We start from the raw sequence: 18704 nt of genomic DNA, 5'->3' as shown, positions 1-18704 counted from the left end.
TAAAAGTAGTTAGGCCGATATGAGAAGGGAAATTTACATGGTATACTAACTTCTGCAATTTTTTTACAAAAATACTGTCAGACGATATTTTTTACTTTTTTACTGTGTTTTTTTATAAGTTGCATATTACAGAATACTGTGTTAAGTTTTCACTGGTGTTCTACTGGTGTTTTTTAGTTGTTCTGCTTTGTGTTTTACTGGTATTTTATAAAAATACAGTATTTTTGAAAACTTTTCCGTGTGACAGTATTTTTGTAAAAGTTAACTCAAATTCCAGTATTTTTGTAAGTTTCTCCATGAGAACCCGAGGCCCAGGCCCAGAGAAATCGAAGTGGGTTTCATTCACTTCATCCTTCCAAAGTCACTTGAGCCCCAAGTCATTTCTTCGGTTCTCTCACCAACTCACCAGCGTTACCACCTTACTAGTACTACTGATCGGACTTCGAAGATCGGAGGTCGGACAGTAGGAATTCCCGTTCCGTCATTGGCCGGATACACTATTAGTTCAATCACTACAGGTACTGTACTTACGGCTTGAGGCTACTAATGAGGATTAAATATGAAGAGACGATATAAACTTTGTGTGCTTGTTTGAGTTTGTGAGGTTGTTTGAGTTTTCTCAAGTGATTATCTCTCTTTTATAGAGTTCTACATTTCCATTCTACAGTGATATGAGTACTATTATCCAATTCTGTCTTCTTTGTTTTTTCTTTTTTATATTAGTCAGGTTTGTAGGATTAGTTTATAATGTTTAGTTCTAAGATTTAGAAATTGTGTTTGTGTATAGTATTACCATTTGAAACGTTATAATATGAATATGTGTTAATAATCATATGAGAGTTTGTTCTAATCTGGATGGTCCGAAATTTGTTCTCAAATCTTTTTCCATTTGACACGTAAGGGCTAGGGCCAAAGATACTTTCATAATTTTCTGATTTTGGTTCTAACAAAAGATTCATGTTTCTTTCATGCGAATCCCATTTGTATGTTATTTGTTCCCTACATATATTTTGTTTCAGTACAGTGTTTAAGTTTGAGATAATTCTATATCTTGGTGTTAATGAAATGTTTGGTGACATTGAGAAACTTCTCTCCAAATTAAATCTAATTTATGGTGTTTCTAGGCGAATTGTAATTATTTTAACAACTCAGAGTGACAAATAAGTTACCTGATGATCAAACTTCTGCTTGCTTCTGTTTTGGCCCTGCGCGTGGCTACTGAGGAGCTAATTATTGCTGTTCTTCATTGTGTATGTGTTGATGAATTGAAGGTGTTGGGTTTTTTATGACCAGAAAAAAGAAAAAGAAAATTGGGAAGATAGTGGTGGCGTGGCACTTGATTCGAGTTGGAAGTTTTCAGGGTTTTTTTTTTGTCATCATATTCTTCTTTTCATAGAGTGGATATTATATATTTATAGTCCATGAACAGAGGGACATTGTATGATTTTACATAAAGGTATTTACCAATACCATTGTGTTTTATTTTTTAAGGAAAAAAAATAATAAGTTACCTGAAACAATATTGTGTTGTTCATTGGAAGCAGAAGCAAAACAGGCAAATGCTTCATTTAGCAGTTACCAATTAATAACCTATAGAAGTTGAACCAAAATAGACAATGCTTCATTGAATAGGTACCAACTTATAACCTGTTTAGAGAAGTTGTGAACAATTTGATTATTCATTTGCATCTCTTCAGCATTGTTGTTAGTATTTGACATGTTTCTGTGGAAACTAACAGAATTTTTAAAAATTAGTCTGTTAAGCCACAAGAAATTCTGTTAGATAGGTATTATATTTCCAATAATTTTGTATGATTATGTCTTCATTGCTGTGAAAAAGTTTCAAACTACTCATAATCATAGCTAGAAGCTTTAGTGTGGGTTATATTTTATCTTTTTAGCTGTATTAGTATTTCCTTGTTCTTTTTCATCTTGAACAATTAGAAGTTGTTTAAATACAGCAATATTCAAATTCTCTGCTGTTCCAGAACTATGACATAATATTCAAAGGAAATCTGAGTCTTCTAATTACCTGCACCTGTTGTAATATTGCTCTGTTACATACGTCATAAACCACCCAAATCTGGCTGTATATAGACTTTATGTAGTAATGTCTTCACTTACTTGTATAACACTTTATACTCACTATTGTTTTCTGATTTTGATATATGAATTCTATTAGTCAACAACTAGTTTGTACTTAAATGCAATAGTCTAATTGAAAGTGATTAACTTTTTAATCTGTTTCTGTATCTGTGAAAACAAATCATGTTGTACTCAGTATGAATAGAGCTGAAATATTTAAGCCTTTTTTTTTCTGTTTTGTTGGCTTATTTAGATGCGGATACTAGATTTTTGTGCTGTTGGCATCTCTAGGCTGAGTTAGATTTTCCAAAAATGTCCTTTTATTCTAGTTTAATTTGTTATATGTTTGTCTTCTATTTCAGGTTTGCAATGTCTCGAACTCCAGATGAAGATTTAGAATCTAAGTATTATAGACATCTAAAGAATGGTGCTTATAAGGTGAAGGCTTCTAATTCAACATATAGATGCCCATTTTGTCTTGAAAGGAGGAAAACTTACTACAAACCACGGGAACTAAGATTGCATGCGTATGATGTTAGTAGAAGCTCACATAGAAGGGATTATAAAGAGAAAGCTAAGCACTTGGCTCTGGAGGAGTATATAAGAAGGTACCATGAGGATCGAGTAGAGCCAAGTCCCAAGTTGGATTCTTGTAGTAGTAAGTTGGAATATCGTAGACACGATCGATCCGAGTCAAGTAGGAAGTTAGAATATCGTACACAAGACCAAACAGAGCCAAGGAGCAAGTTAGAATGTCAGACACTCGACCTATCTGAACCCAGTAGCAAGGTAAAATTTCCTACACTCGACGGAGCAAATCCCAGTAGCAAGTTAGAATGTCCTCCATATTACCCATCAAAACTCAATCCGAAGTTGGAATGGCGTAAGCATGAGCATGAAGAACTACTTGTTTGGCCTCCTATGGGAATTTTGGCAAACATTCAAACTGAATTGAAAAATGGGAAACGTGTTGGGGAAAGTGGTTCAAAACTTAGAGATCAGTTAATTGGAAAAGGGTTTAGCCCAGTGAAGGTTATTCCTTTGTGGAATTTTTTAGGCCACTCAGGATTTGCAATAGTTGAATTTAACAACCAATGGACTGGTTTTCAGAATGCAATCGCGTTTGAGAAGAGCTTTGAAGCTGATAATTGTGGGAAAATGGCTTTCAGGCTTGAAAAGAATCGAGGGGACAGAATGTTTGGATGGGTTGCTCGAGCGGATGACTTCAATTCATCAACCATCACTGGAATTCATCTTCGTAAGAATGGGGATTTAAAAAGTGTGTCTGAAAAGGAAGCGGAAGAGAAAAGAAAAGATTCAAGGCTTTTCGATAAACTGGCTGAGACCCTAGAAACACAGGCTTCGTCTCTCGAAGAGTGGAAGACCAAGTATGAAAAGGCCAGCGTTAAGTACAAGAGGATGGAGGAGAAAAAAGAAAAAATGATTGAAGACTTCAACGAAAGTATGCTTACCTATATATCTTTGTTTTTCTTAGTCGACAGCATATTTTTACTGTTAATTGTTCTTTCATTTCACTTGATCATTGTTATAACTAATTTATTTCACGTTGTGTTGTCAGAATTAAGAATAATGCAACAGGAGAACCATGAATACTTAAAAGGGGTTTTGTCGAGGCACAAAAGTGTTAGCCAAAATCTGAAATCACAAATGGATGAGCTTCTGTCCCGGGAGAAGCAATTGCAACAACGTGAATTCAACGATGATAGTGAGAGAATGAAAATTGAGGAAGAAAAGAAAATGGTAATTTGATGGAACTCTTATATTAGAATAAGGTAGCCGACTGCAATGTTATGCTCTGCTAGAAATATATGTCTGGGATTACATGGAGCAGTTCTTCCAATCAGTTTGCAGTCATGTAGATTCTACTAAAAAAACTAATAATAATCTAGGAAACCCTTTATTTTATTATATATGATCAAATATGAAGAAAAAGATGCACGCACATTTTAGAATTCGAGTACTTCCACACACACACATCCTTGAATCCTAACTTATTTAGTTTTACTTAGCAGCTATGTAGATTTTACTTGTTGACTGTGACAATAGATTTTCTATTTTATCAGGAAATTAAGTAATAAAAAAATGTAATGGCATTATCTTATACTTATTGAAGTTGACTTTCAATACCTGTTTTATGTGGAAGAATTGTTTTCCTTTTCAGTAGTAGGTAGAATATATTTTACAAACCGTACTAATCCCTTTTTTTTCTTGATTAATTATGGCACGAGACTTGTTTAGTAGATTGTTTTCTTATTAGGGATAAAATGAGACTGTTTTTCTTCGGAAAAGAACAACAGGAAAATAAACCCTTATAATTGGAATGGTTACTGAGTGCTTTATTATTATTGTTATTGTTATTGCTGTTGTTATTGTTATTGTTATTATTATTATTAACATAATGCTCTTTGTAGCTTATGTAAGTTCCGCAGCCAATGTCCAAAACTTGTTTGAAGTGATCTGATATTCATAGTATGTACTTCATAATGTTAGGTTGAAAAGGCTACTATGGAGCAAAATAAGGCTGAAAAAAATATGCTCGATTTAGCAAAAGAACAAAAGGTTTGTTTCCTTCATTTTATTTTATTATTTTAATTTAGAGTTCTCAAGATTATAATGACGTTTTGATAGTAGAATTGAAAACTCCTTCATTCATACTATTTTATTCTTTGGTGATTTTATTGGCCATGGCAGAAAGAAAAGGAGGAACTTCGGAAAAAAATCATTGAACTGGAAAAACAACTTGATTCAGAACAAGCTTTAGTGTTGACTATAGAGCGCATGAGAGGAGCTTTAGAAGTAATGAAACATATGGGTGGAGATGAGGATATGGAGGTCGAAAAGAACATGAAAGAGATTCAAGAACAACTAAAGGAAAAGGAAGAAGAATATGAAGCTCTAGAAGACCTTAGCCAAGCACTTATTGTCAAGGAACGTAGAAGTAATGATGAGTTACAGCAGGCTCGTAAGGAGATGATAAGCGTATGGATCAATTTTCTCCCTGTTAAAATTTCTCTTCTTTCCTGTCATACTTGAATCAAATTTTACAAATAAAGGAGACAAATGGGTTTAAGTTTCAGCTATTTACGTATTAGTTTCTTGATAGATGACTTTGATTTTTGGCTCTCATACACATGTTCAATCCTTATTTGATTCATTGTAAGCTCTTTTGAGTAGGTGCAATGCTAACTTTCTTTCTTCACAGGGACTGAAAGATTCCTCACATCGTGCTTTGATTGGTGTTAAGAGATTAGGAGAGCTTGACAGCAAACCATTCCTCCCTGCAGCGGAAAGGATATTCTCTGTCTCTGGTGAAGAAGCAGAAATAAAAGCGTTAGAGCTATGTTCACTCTGGGAAACCCATCTCAAGGATCCTAGTTGGCATCCTTTCAAGGTTATGGACAAAGGAGGTAAAACTGAGGTATGCAATATGGTGGTAAATTGCAATATTAAGACTTCTTTAGCCTTATATGTTCAAGCATAGTTCATGTGGGAATTTCATACAAACAAATTAATATAGATTTGTGATAATAACAACGAAATTGAATAACTAGTAACTAGTTTAGTTTAAACACTTAAATCCCTATTTAAAGCAAAATTTTGTACTGCTAAGAATTTGTCGCAATTCAATTTTTGTATTATATTGGTTTTAAAATTAATTTTAATCAAATATTTATTAATAAAATATTAAATATTTTTTTAAGAAAATTAACATAAAAATCAATACAATATAAAAATAAAACATAATATCAGATAAAAAAATTAGTCGAGAAAAATGTTAAGTTTAGAAATTATATTTGTATTATTTTTCTTATTTTAAAATTAGGAATTATATATATTTTTTTTTAAAAAAAAACTAATTTTCTGTTTATGTTTTAGATTTTCTTTTTAATAATTTTTTAGTTTAACTAAAAATTAATTAATATTTTTAAACATAGTTTAATTAATTTTTAAAATAAAATTATTTTTGAGTCAATTTAATATTTCTTATCATTTTTATTTTGAAAGCAATATTTCTTATCATTTTAGTCAAACTTAACACAACTTTCAATAAGAAGTGAATTGCAACTAAAACTAAACTATTTAGTAAATTTGCTGCTATTATTCTCTTACTTTTGTAACTTTCTTATTTCTTATGATCGTCATTTTAAATGTTGAGTGAGCCGTTAGTGGTGTTGGATATTGGTACTTTTATTTATTTTCTTATGCCATACCTGTTCCTTTATTAATTATATATGGTCAAATGCAAAGGTGAAAATACACACCCTTATTAAGATTCATACTACTCCCCTCCCACCCTTTCATGCACTCCAGATCCTGTGATTGATTTATTCTAAACATTTGCTTTTACAGGAAATAATTGACGAAGAGGATGAAAAATTGAACAACTTAAAGAACGAGTGTGGTGATGAAGCTTATGGTGCTGTGATCAAAGCCTTGAAGGAATTGAATGAGTATAATCCGAGTGGTAGGTACATTATACAAGAGCTTTGGAACTTTAAGGAGGAGAGGAAGGCACCATTAAAGGAAGGAGTAGATTTTATACTGAGGAATTGGAGACAGAATAAACGAAAGAAAAATTGAAGATAGCGTCGAATCGCTTTTGTCTAAGCCTTTTACAGATTATTACAGCTACAGCTTGATGGAATAGATAGACCATGTTACTGGATTCATTGATTCTCTTGCCCTTTTTGATGACGGATTGATTGGACTTTTCAACCCAGGAACCGATCTACTATACTAGATTGGGCTAAAGGATAGTTGACTTGGGCCTTTATTGTTCGGCAATGAATTTAGATTGGTGGTCTTGTAGATCAACAGTGACCCTCCTATACTCCTTACACTGCATACACATAATGGATTGACTAGTTTTTTTGAAAAAAAAAGGGACAAATCTTTACAAAAGGTCGTAGGCATCTCATATTTTGTCATCCTTCTATAGATTTACATATCCATTATCCTAACCAGTCAGATATATGGCTAAGAACCTCTGTATTGGATAACTTTTCAAGTTTAAAAGTCTTGTAGTTTTTAACCGTATGCATCTAACTGATACATAACGATTAAAAGATAAAAAAGAAAGAAAAATAGTTGCGAGGGACCCAAAGAATTGGTATTTCTCCTTATTAGGAATACAAAGTTATTTGTTATAAAAAATGACTCAAAGTAAAATTTACGGTGATAGAAATCTTACCTCCGCATGTCAAGGGAGCATTAGCAAAACCAGCCCCACCCACCCATGTGCAACTAGTTTCTGTGATGTGACTTACTTCTATTGGATCTGTTCATACTTTCATGGCTAAAACGAATCCAGTTCATTTTATAAAATTTATATGGTGTTTTTCAGATTTTCTTAATGTAGTAAAAAATTATGTTTAAATAGCAATATGAGTATCAAAAGTTTATTATTTATTTTTAGCGACATGAGTACTTAATATTTATATTTAAAATTTATTTTATATGTGTCGTAATTACATTTTTATAATATTGAATACTTATACTATTAAAAATAAATATTAAACTGATCTATATACTGAATACTGATTGCCAATTACTGGTTTCAGCAATATCAGCTGCTAAAGCCCCACGCTTATTTCATATTTGGCAAACTCTATCATCTACTTTTGAGTGCTACGATTTCCACTTATTGGGTACCTCGCTCCTCTAATTAAGCTGCTCATACGCTTGCTAAGTGGGGTCTCAATCACAACTGTATCGGTTTCTTTAATTTCTGGGAGGTGAGCCCCCATGTGCTCACCAAGTTACTACTTACTATCTTTTGATGATAAATAAAATGGTTGATTTCGTAGCAAAAAGAAAAAAAATATATTAAATTTATACTTTAAATAATTATGACATTATTTATAAAAAAATAAATAATATTTCTGTTCATATCAAATTCTTTAAAGTTTTTTTTTTTTTTTTTTTTTTGAGGATGTAACTTCAAAAGAAACAGAAAGAAGCACAGGAAGTTACATAACCATTCCAGCTTAACTGTTTATCTAGCCCTAAAGCCTTCCCAGTCAGGTGGTGAGCATCGTGATTAGAATTTCTGGCCACTTGTCTAAAACAAACTTCAGGGAAGTTGTGAGGAGGGGAAAAGAATTGTTTCCAGTATTTATTATCTTTGCTTTCAAATTAAATTAATCTATATTCAAGGTTGTGCGTGTCTGCCTCTTTTTGGTTTGTCAGGAAACTTCCCTCAGCACAACATGTCACATACGGTTTCTGAGCTCTTCTCTTTTTTTTTTTTTCTGAGGGAATCTGTAGCTCTACTTCAGGAACCCCATATTGTCAAAAGTTCAACTAAGCTACAGATTTTAATGGACGAAGCTACACAATTTTTTTTATTTATTTTTTAAAAAAGAATCTAGTAGAAATGGAGCATTTAAGAGCATTCTTGGAAGTTTCCTACAAAAATAAATATAGAATTGAGATATCTTCTCTTTTTCAGATTGCATGTATATGTGACATTCCTTATCCAAGATTCGATAATGATTCTTGAAAGTGGAAACCAGATCCGAAAGTGAGGTTTTTGTTTTTTTTTTCTTTCTCTTCTAAAGGGGTCAATTTAGGTTTTGAATAATTCAAACAATAAAAAATAAAAACCGAAGCTCTCTTTCTCCTATTTCAAATGAGGCTTCATCCCATCCTTGTTTCTCATTCATCTTCTACCTTCTGGTTTCTTGCTACAAAATCAGAGGGTATTTGTGGCATCTCAAAATTTCAAACCATGTAATGTGACCGATTAAAAGTATTTAATTCGTATGTGGTGACTATTTGTGATTAAAACAGAGCTATCATACGAGAGTTTTACTCAAGTCTCACAAATTAGATACGAGTTATGTCTCATTTTGGCAAAACCACAAGAAATGAAATAAAGGGCATAAGCAAACCAAAATATGACATTCCAAAAGTCATCCTTTTACAAAGATATACTACAATACACTTCTCTTCTTGACAAATATATATATATATAGTATATCATATACTAAAATTTCACTGGTATACTTGTAAAGGCTGCGGGCTTGCAAACCTTTTTGGTGCAGCCGCTTCAAGCCTAACCCCTAAAATCCCTTCACTGTTTTCACTATTAAAAAAACAGTGATACTCACCTCAGTCCCACCAATATCAATTTGTTAAAAACAAGTATTTCTCACACTTAGTCAAACCCCTCTCCACATTCTAACTTTTACATTCTCCAACACCACCCTCAGTCAGACCAATAAGTTCTTAGTTTTGCGGATTTAAAAAGGGAAAAAGGAAAAATACATACTCTTCTTTTAGAGCCAAAGAAAGGGTTAAAAAAAGAAAATTATAAAAGTAATAATAACATTATGGCGGGAAGCCTAGAAAATGGTTGTGTGTTGTTGTTGTTGTTTGACTGGTCAAACTCTGAAGTTCTTGCCTGTGAAAGTTTGACCGAACTGCCAATGAGCTGGAACGATGTTCCACGACGTGGAGCTACGTCTGTCACTTGCTCTCACTCTAAAAGACAGTGATTGGCCAACCAAAACGGCGTTTGACTGCCAGTTTTGACCCCAGTTACGGCTCATGGTCATCCAACCAGTCTTTGTTCCTTTAACGCTAACCTTCACGATATCCCCTGCACCCGCGACGTTGGAGATCAAAACCAAGTTGAAGTAACGGAAACCATTAATTGTGAACCTGATCCCTCCGTGCTTCCGGCATGGCACTCTGTGTACATCATTATTTAAGAAAAAAAATAAAAAAACAGGTCAGGAGGGTAGTTTCGTAATTACATAGCGTGCCACTTGCCCCGTGATTTAGGCATTGGGAAATGTTAATTTTCAGCTTCGATCGGTGAGTTTAGGACTTTTGGTTCTGTTTTGTTTCTTCTTGGGTTAAGTGTTTGATTTTAATTTTTGGGGGTCAAACTCAATGTTAATAAAATGCTAATTTCTAAACTAAATAAATAAAAAAAAAAACTTTAAACGAATTTTCGTAATAATATAATATATTTTTTTGAAAAAAAAATAATTCGTTGAAGATTGTTACCTATAGGTCTTGGAATGTGACATGTATTAAATTTTTTAGTATGGAGTGGTGCATAGCAATAAGTAACAAAAAAAAAGAGTGGCCAAGTAATTTTGGCAGCTGCGATAGGAACAATCTCATCCAAATGTATGCAAGATGGAATTAATTCAAGTAGTTTTCTAATTTTTTTTTATTCTTTTAAGGGTTGTTTTCTAATCTTTGTAGTTTGTAGATATATTCTTTTAAGGGTTGTTTTCTAATCTTTGTAGATATATTCTTTTAGTTTGTTAATGTAAGGGACCAAAACGGGTAAAAACAAAAACCCGACAGCGACCCGATAGGATCCAATGACTCAAGGTGGGATACCAATAAACCGTTTTAACTAACTAAATAATATCTCTAAAAAATAAAAATTGTACTAAATAGTCTAAATTTAGGATGACGCTATGGATATCTTGGCTAATCTATTATTTTCATTAAAGAGTATACCTTCGGATTAAAGTAATAATATGACTAGTGATCATACCATATCCAACTCATAGGAACATGGATCTGAGTATTATGACCCACCAAATAAATATAGTGGGGCCAAAAATAATAAAAAACTACTACTACTACTACTACTACTATTATTATTATTATTATTATTATTATTATTATTATTATTAGAGTATTGCTATTAGACACTATAGGTGTCTAACACCTTCTCGACATGTTGTGTTTCGATTGTCTAGCGATACTTTCTAAAAACTATTATATTAAACTATTGGGATCCAATACTTAGTTGGACCAATAACAATACTGACACTAGACACCATTGGTGCACTCTAGCATTTCACTTATTATTATTATTATTATTATTATTATTATTATTATTATTATTATTATTATGTTTCAATTTTATTGGACTAAATCTAATTATTATTGTTAAATAAAAAATGCCTAATTGGATATTATTATTATTATTAGAGATAATATTATTTTCAAAGAAAGATCAGTTATCTCTTAGAAGTAGGAACCTTTTTAAGCTCTCTATTCCAAAAGCAGAAACATATTTTTGGATAATTTGGATTAATTATCGAAAACTAATTAAAGCTAAAAAGAAAAAATAAATTAAAAGGAAAAGAGAGTGAGTTACGGTGATTATTACCTTCGGAAGGATACTGGAACAATTCCAGCTCTGTACTCAGCGATCTTGAGAAACATAGGCATGGCAAGGTCGAAATGAGGCCGAGGTGGGTTACACCATCCGCCATTGTCGTTGGGCAGAGCGTAGTTAGGTGGGCAAAAATTAGTAGCAGTAATGAAGATAGAAGGGCTTCCGGAATGGCACCAGCTTGGATCATTGGCACACTTGATTTCAAAACAAGCACCACAGCTTAGCCCATTATTGAACAGAGCAGTGCTCAAAGCGGCCGTGTTCACCCCATAACCTTGGCTGTACAGGTTTCCATACCCACAAGCTCCACCTGTTACATAACAAAAACATAAAGCAAACCCAGTTCGAGTTATCAGAAAATATGAAATGGGCTTTCGCTAAATCTAACAACTGTCTTAATAATGTAGCCAAAAAGAAATGTGGGTTTGTACGTAACGTACCCATAGTTCCTGAGGCATCAGAACCTCCATAGAAGGTTGCATGAGCTGATTCCCATGGACCTCCAGAGTAAATACCTGGGAGTCTAGCTTCTGCTAGAGTCAACATTAGTGAGATTAGGGACACAATCACAGCTCTTAGAACCGCCATTGTTGTACTTTCTTTTTGCTTTTTCTTTCTTACCTAACTCCTCTGGTTTTTTAACTAGAAAACAAAATAATAAAAGAACAGAGGAGTGGAAGGTAATAGGATTGAGGATGAGGGGTTCAGTGAGAGGATGTTGCCTCTACTTAAGGAGATGAAAGCTTAGCTGAGAGAGGGTAATTTTGTAATTTCATAAAAACTATTATATATTTTTTTGTGAAATAAAATATTTTTTTTTTGGTGGGGTGTGAGAGAGAGCCAATTTCAATTTTGGCGCGTTTTTTGCACACTCTTATTTGTCATTGATTTTTCTATGGGCTAGTGCAGATAAAAATTAGGGGTCCACGTCTACTAAATATAGCCTTGTTATTATCCAAATTAATTGGAAACACTGTGTGGTACGCTCCTAGGGCGAGTGCTAAAACATTTTTGTTATTTTATTATTTTTTTTTTAAAGAGAAGAAATTATTTTATTTAATTTAATTAGATTTTGTTATTTATATATATATATATATTTTTATTTTTGGAGAGGTAGCCCAAATTTTCTTTGTTACATACACACAACACTCGTTTGGGTTTTGGCTTTTTTGAAGGGAAGGTGGTACGTGCACATGATTTTCCCTCCGTAACCGCACCTTCAAAATAATTTTATTTATTTTTAAACAAAAATATCAAAAGATAAAAAAGAAAGAAAGTAAAAGAGAGATAGATTCAGACAAAAACAATTAAAGAAAGAATATTCGTAACGCGTTTTCTGAGTTGTAATTGGTAAGACTTAAATGCCCTTAGCAGCTATGTTGGTTTCTTGCTGAGATTAGGTGACATCATAATAGAAATAAGCAAATTGTGGAAAAACAAATTATACTATAGGTTAAAATTTAAAAGTGTGAGATTGAGTGTTGGCTTTGCTTCAATCAGAAGAATGGGCGTAATCAACGGCTGTGATCGTAAAACACAAAAGAGTGGGGTTACATCAAAGATTTCATGGGCCAAAAGAGAAGAGGCAGTAGCATACTAGCATGCATATGTATCTTTTTATTTTCTTGCACAAAGCATGCATTAATGCATATGTATCTTGTAAATGGAAATAATAATAAAGTTTCTCGTAGCTAAAAGCAAAGTTCCACTACCAACTTAAACAAAAATACACTTGATTTTAATTAATTATCTTTTATTTTATATTTTTTCTTTTGGAAAAAAACATTTGGAGAGTAAGTGGGGAGCATCCAACGTGGTGGTGCGCCGGGCCCACTTGATCCCCGTGATCATCGGCCCATATAACTGGGTGGGCCGCACTGTAAGTGGGCCACTAGCCATGCAAGTCTCGAGCCACACGCGCATACATACACATTACACACAATCTAACTCCCATTTCTTCTTGTCCTTTTATTTTTTCTTAACCAAAAATTCTCATGCAGTTGAAAAAGTGTCTAAAGTTAAGTTAAATTTGTCTAGCTGTCTGCAGTCTTTTTTTTTTTTTTAATTAATCCCAAATTCACAATCATATAAAACAATGGGAAATTTACATTGGATACCAGTTAAACCTTTGAAAAAACATGTGAGGTTGATAATGATGAGAAGTACTACCACACTCTTTTTCAAAAACAAAAGAAAAGAAATTCTTAAGTTCTGTGTTTGGTATCTCTTACTAACAAACCTTAACTATTTTTCCTTGTATTGGGGAGAGGGGTTATATATATGAATGAATTTTCTTGGTTTTGTTGGCTTACTTACGAAAGTATTCATTACATAGGAAGGAGAGGAAGTTTGGAGTTTTCTAAAGTACTTTCCATTGCCATTTGCAATGAGAGTTCATGTAAAATGGAGAAGTTAAAGAATACTTTTTTTTTTATATACATTAATTAAATTTATTTATAAATAAAATATAATTTAAATATATCTCATTTTGTAAGTATTATACTCAAATTATCATTACTCTCACATAATTAAGATACAATTTCAAACATAATATATTTGTGTTATTTGTAAATGAATGTGTAGGTTTGTGAAAAAGTTGGGAAAAAAATTAATTAGAGAAGAATAGAGATTATGGTGAAGTGATAGGGGTAAAATTAATAGAATGATTAAAAAAAATAGGTAAACATAATAAATTTTGAAAGAAAGGTAAAAATTAATTACTTTCAAAATATATTTTATAGATTATATCCAAATATATATTTAAGAAAATAATGATAGTGATAGATACAATATTTTTAATTTGTAGGTAGGAGAGTGTAGTTATAATAAAATGTACAAATTATTAGAAACATATATATATACTAGGTGATCGTTACGTGCCAAGCCACGTACTATTAGTTTTATTTAATATTTTAGTTTTTTATTTTAATTAATAATTAAAATAGTATAATTATTTGAACGATTTGTTTTAAAAAAATAAAATATGTGTCAGTATATTTAGTAAGTAAAACATAATTGTGTTATAATAATGTATGTTATTAATAGTAAAATATACATTAATCTTCTAATTGAAAAAAGTTCTATTATCTCATTTCATATCTAATAAGAGCTACACAACTATATATTTATAGACTTTCACATTCTTTGCAAATTACTAATAAGCACCAATAATATTTTCATATTCTAATATTTTTCAACCTTCTCCTCTTGGTGGTAAAATTAAAAATAATCACAAACATATAAGGTAAATATCTATATTTTTCTTTTTTTTAAAAAAAAAAAAAATTATTAATATTCTCCCAAGATAGGTTTGTTAGAGAGATATGTGGCTAAGATGATTTTTTTTAATTTAAAAAGAGATTATTAATATTTAAAAGATTGTTTAATTTTTTTTGGGTTTAATTATTGGGTTTATTTGTTAAAGGGAGATCAAACCTAATCGTTAAATTTAACAGAATATTCTTTTATTTTTAAGTATATTCTGTTAAACAAAGAAATGCCGTTAGATAGGCACTTTTAATATATAAAGATATCAATAATATTTTTAAAACAAAAAATTGTCATGAAATAAAAGTTTAAATATATATTTTATATATAGATGTAGTTTTTATTTTTAAATATATAATTAAATTAAATTTTTTTATATAAAATATAATAATTTTTATTTTTATATAAAATTAAATTAATTTAAATTAAACGAAATTTTTATATAATTAAATTAATTTTATATAATAATTAAATTAAATTTTTTTATATAAAATTAATAAAGAATATTCTACTAAATAACTGAGATATTCTGTTAAAATTAATGCGGAAAATAAAAAAAAATACATTAAACAAAAAATTCTGTTACATAGGCACATTTTATATAGAATTGATATATAAATTCTTGAAAACTATCTAAATTTGCTTTTGGTTCATATAATTATTTTGTATTTTGTGTGTGAATTGATAGATGCATCTCAATTAATTGTGAATGATTGCATATTTTCAAGAGAATGCTTGTATATGAATTAGTTGTATCTTTATTGTGATTGTCTATTTTTTTTTTTTGTATAAAAAGAATGTAAAACATTATATTTCTTTTAAAGCTAACACTTTTTTTTTAAAAAAAAACAACAATATAAATATATGTTGAAACACAATAGAAAATGCTAGAAATTTATATAATAGGTAAGATTATATGTATACATATATTATTTTCTCCATATAATTAATTAAGTGGAGGTTATAAATTTTATGAGTTTTTATACTTTTTGTGTAGAAATATATATATATTTGAAAAATATATATATACTTTTTTCAAAAAATATATATATATATATATATATATATATGAATGCACCTTTAATGGGTATTACTTATGAATGAGTAAAATTAGAATATTTTGAGTTTTTATACTTAATTTTTCTATCTAATTAAAAAAATCTCTTATTTTATATCATATGGGCTGAGATTGTTCCATCGGTAAAAAAAAATTAAAAAAAAAATTAAAAAAAAAAAATTATTAAGAAAAATAAGAAAAGAAAAAGTTAAGTTTGAGTTAAATATTTTTGTATGAACATATTTTTGATATAGTGTAAAAAGAGATATTTTTTGATATTTTTTTTAATTAAGTAGTTAAATTAAGCATAGAAATTCAAATTTGTGATTTAATTATTCGTTATAAGATCAAAATTTGATGGTTTGATATTTTTAAAATTAATATTTATAGTTAAATTTGTTTAGAAACCATTCACGGATAATACTCATTTAAAAAGTGTTCCATATATATATATTTACAAAAAAGGTTATTTTATGGAAAAATAGAAAAAAAAAAAAAAAAATATGAGAAAGGTAACCAGGTTTCCTTATATTAATCAAGAGATAACCAATTACTATAAAAGAGTAACCGGGTACGTTATGCAGTTTTTTTTTATATATTTTTAACTTTTAAAAAAAATTTCTATATTTTTGCAAACTTATACTTTAAAAACTATAAAAATAAAAATTCCCCTATTTTGTTTTGTTTGTTTTTATTTTTTATTTTATTTCATGTAAAATAATAATAAAAAAGAGATATAAATAGTTCATCATCAATGTTATAGCTAAATATACTAATAAAATAATACAAGTGATATAAAAGACAATAATAAAGTTGTTCATTTATGGTTATGCAAATTTTGCATCATAGCAAATATTATGTCAAATTTACATCACTTTTTGACACACCATTAGAGCACATTTTTTTCTAAGACCATCTCTAATACAAGATGTAAAATTTAGAATAATTAGCATTTTTACCCCCTCAACTTATGACACTACTATATTGTGCCCCCTAAAATATATGACATGTTAAAAACTCCCCTTAAAATATAACCATTACATTATTATAGTCCTTCTGTTAGCATCTTTTTGATTTTACTGTTAAAATGATATGTGTCAATTTTTTATTAGTCTACAAAAAAATTTATTTTAAAATTATTTTAATTCAATCTGAACATTAAATTTATAATTTATAAATTAAAAATAATTACAATAAAACCAAAAATCATAACCCAGAAAAACCATTGCATCACCGATGCTTCTATATACATGAAAGATTCATATTAAATTAAAGGTCATCCATATATTCCTATTAAAATTAAAAGGTTAGTAATTGATAAAAGAAAAAAAAAAACATTACAGGTTACTGTGCAGAGAAATCGTGAAAAACAAATAGAAGTACCCTAAATCAGATCTAATGCACTCACAAAACCCAAAAGTTTGATGCTTCTCATTCTCATATACTCCTCCCTCCCTCTGTCTCATTATTCTGATTTGAAGCCCTATGCGCCTACATGTCTCTCATCTCTAAAATCTCTTTCACTTCTCACATCTTATCTCTCAATTGATCTCTCGTCTCTCTCCTCCCCTCCTTCTTTCTCACTTTCGTCCTCTATTTGCTTAGATAAGTAGGGGTGGGAACGATGGGGAATGGGTGAGGGACTGGACGAGAGATTTGACGAAAGTTCAAGTGGCTGGCATATTTTTAGGTGGTAATATAACGTTTTTGGTTATTGAGAAAGTAAGTAAGAAAAAGAAAAAATAAAAAAAAGAAGAAGATGAAGAAGCAGAATGATTAATTTTTTTTAATTAAAAACAGTTTTAACATTTTTGTGTAAACATTCTATTTTAAAATTAATTTAATTATTAATATTTTATGTATTTATTAATTATGTGTTTTTATTTTATATAAATTAAATAATTTTTAGAATATTAGATTTTTAGACAAATAAATAGGTGACACCTGTCGTTTCAATTAGTAATTAACAGCAAAATGGATGGAAAGCTAACAGAAGGACTATATTTCTACAAGTGTAAAATATAAAGGGGTATTATTAACAGACTATATATTTTAGGGGGCACAATACAGTAGTGTCATAAGTTGAGGGGGCAAATATGCTAATTATTCTAAAATTTATGCTAAGTTTGACACAAAAATTAAATTTGCGTTATATTTAGCTTACTATTTATAATTGTGCTCTAATATAAAGATGTAAAAAAAATATAATTATTATTGATTATCATTTAATATTGTATTGAAAATATACAAACATCATTATTTTTTATTTTTTTACTGCTTAAATAATAGTAATATAGTAAATAAAAAAGATAAAGTTATGTAAAAGTCAATAAATCATAATAATTAGTGACATTATAATAAATAAAAGGGTAGAATTTATTGTAGGCTAAATTTGGTACAATGCTATATTTTGTGTCAAATTTTGTACAATTTTCAGCATGTGTCAAATTTGGCACACTTTTTAGAATACTATTGGGAGTAAATTACACTTTATACCCTTTTTATATTGTTCTCTTTTATTTTGGCCCTTTTTTTAAAGTCTATCATTTTTACCTCTTTTTTTAAACATTGTACCAATTTTATCTCTGTCACTTCAAGATACTCTTCATGTGACTCTCTTATGTCAGAGTATTTTGAATACAATACATATAAAAAGATGTATGTTTCAATTAAATATAAAATTAGAGGTAAATTTGATTAATTGATTAATAAAAGTGGTACTTTACAACTTACCGCTACTATTGGAGTAGTATTTTTCTTAGTGTGCTAAAATATAGCAATACACTACTTTTTTAGCACTTCATTGAAGATGTTCCTATTTTTTAGCTTTGCATCACTTATTTGTATCTCCACTTTAAATGCTTTTATATTATTATTGGTATAATTAAATATTGAGCCTCATATAAATTAATGTAATAATTTTTATGAAATATCACTAGCTAACCAATTACAAGATACTGCTAGTGCCTTATAGCAATATTGTGCATCAATGCACTTTATTCGTGTTTTTGATATATGAATAGTTATAATCTTAATGAGTAATTTGCAGTATAAATACCTAAGTTTGACTCCAAGTTGTAAATAAATATCTAAGTTTAATTTTTGGCGGTAATAATACGT

The 18704-nt window shown here is 29.9% G+C and overlaps 2 protein-coding genes across 2 annotated transcripts; one reads left to right on the top strand and one right to left on the bottom strand.

The window, feature by feature from the left end:
• Positions 1–323: 323 nt before the first annotated feature.
• On the top strand, positions 324–7147 carry LOC115721057 (factor of DNA methylation 4). Its single transcript, XM_030650291.2, has 7 exons — positions 324–518; positions 2448–3547; positions 3665–3846; positions 4597–4665; positions 4798–5085; positions 5309–5524; positions 6457–7147. Exons 2-7 carry the CDS (start codon positions 2455–2457, stop codon positions 6685–6687), a joined length of 2079 nt encoding a protein of 692 aa, XP_030506151.2. The 5' UTR covers positions 324–518; positions 2448–2454; the 3' UTR covers positions 6688–7147.
• Positions 7148–8990: 1843 nt separating this feature from the next.
• On the bottom strand, positions 8991–12167 carry LOC115719012 (expansin-A6). Its single transcript, XM_030647864.2, has 3 exons — positions 11701–12167; positions 11252–11570; positions 8991–9801 (listed from the first exon to the last, which is right to left on the bottom strand). Exons 1-3 carry the CDS (start codon positions 11846–11848, stop codon positions 9492–9494), a joined length of 777 nt encoding a protein of 258 aa, XP_030503724.1. The 5' UTR covers positions 11849–12167; the 3' UTR covers positions 8991–9491.
• Positions 12168–18704: the final 6537 nt, after the last annotated feature.

The sequence above is a fragment of the Cannabis sativa genome, chromosome 2, assembly GCF_029168945.1.
Source record: "Cannabis sativa cultivar Pink pepper isolate KNU-18-1 chromosome 2, ASM2916894v1, whole genome shotgun sequence".
Lineage (NCBI taxonomy): Eukaryota > Viridiplantae > Streptophyta > Magnoliopsida > Rosales > Cannabaceae > Cannabis > Cannabis sativa.
This window is presented reverse-complemented; position numbering and strand designations above follow the sequence as displayed.

Excerpts from the sequence above, each read along its gene's own strand:
- LOC115721057 (XM_030650291.2), top strand. The coding sequence starts at position 2,455 with ATGTCTCGAACTCCAGATGAAGATTTAGAATCTAAGTATTATAGACAT. Across the intron at positions 3,847-4,596 it reads TTGAGGAAGAAAAGAAAATG|GTTGAAAAGGCTACTATGGA; the intron begins GTAATTTGATGG and ends TCATAATGTTAG. Across the intron at positions 5,086-5,308 it reads CTCGTAAGGAGATGATAAGC|GGACTGAAAGATTCCTCACA; the intron begins GTATGGATCAAT and ends CTTTCTTCACAG.
- LOC115719012 (XM_030647864.2), bottom strand. The coding sequence starts at position 11,848 with ATGGCGGTTCTAAGAGCTGTGATTGTGTCCCTAATCTCACTAATGTTG. Across the intron at positions 11,571-11,700 it reads TGATGCCTCAGGAACTATGG|GTGGAGCTTGTGGGTATGGA; the intron begins GTACGTTACGTA and ends GTTATGTAACAG. Across the intron at positions 9,802-11,251 it reads GTTCCAGTATCCTTCCGAAG|AGTGCCATGCCGGAAGCACG; the intron begins GTAATAATCACC and ends TGATGTACACAG.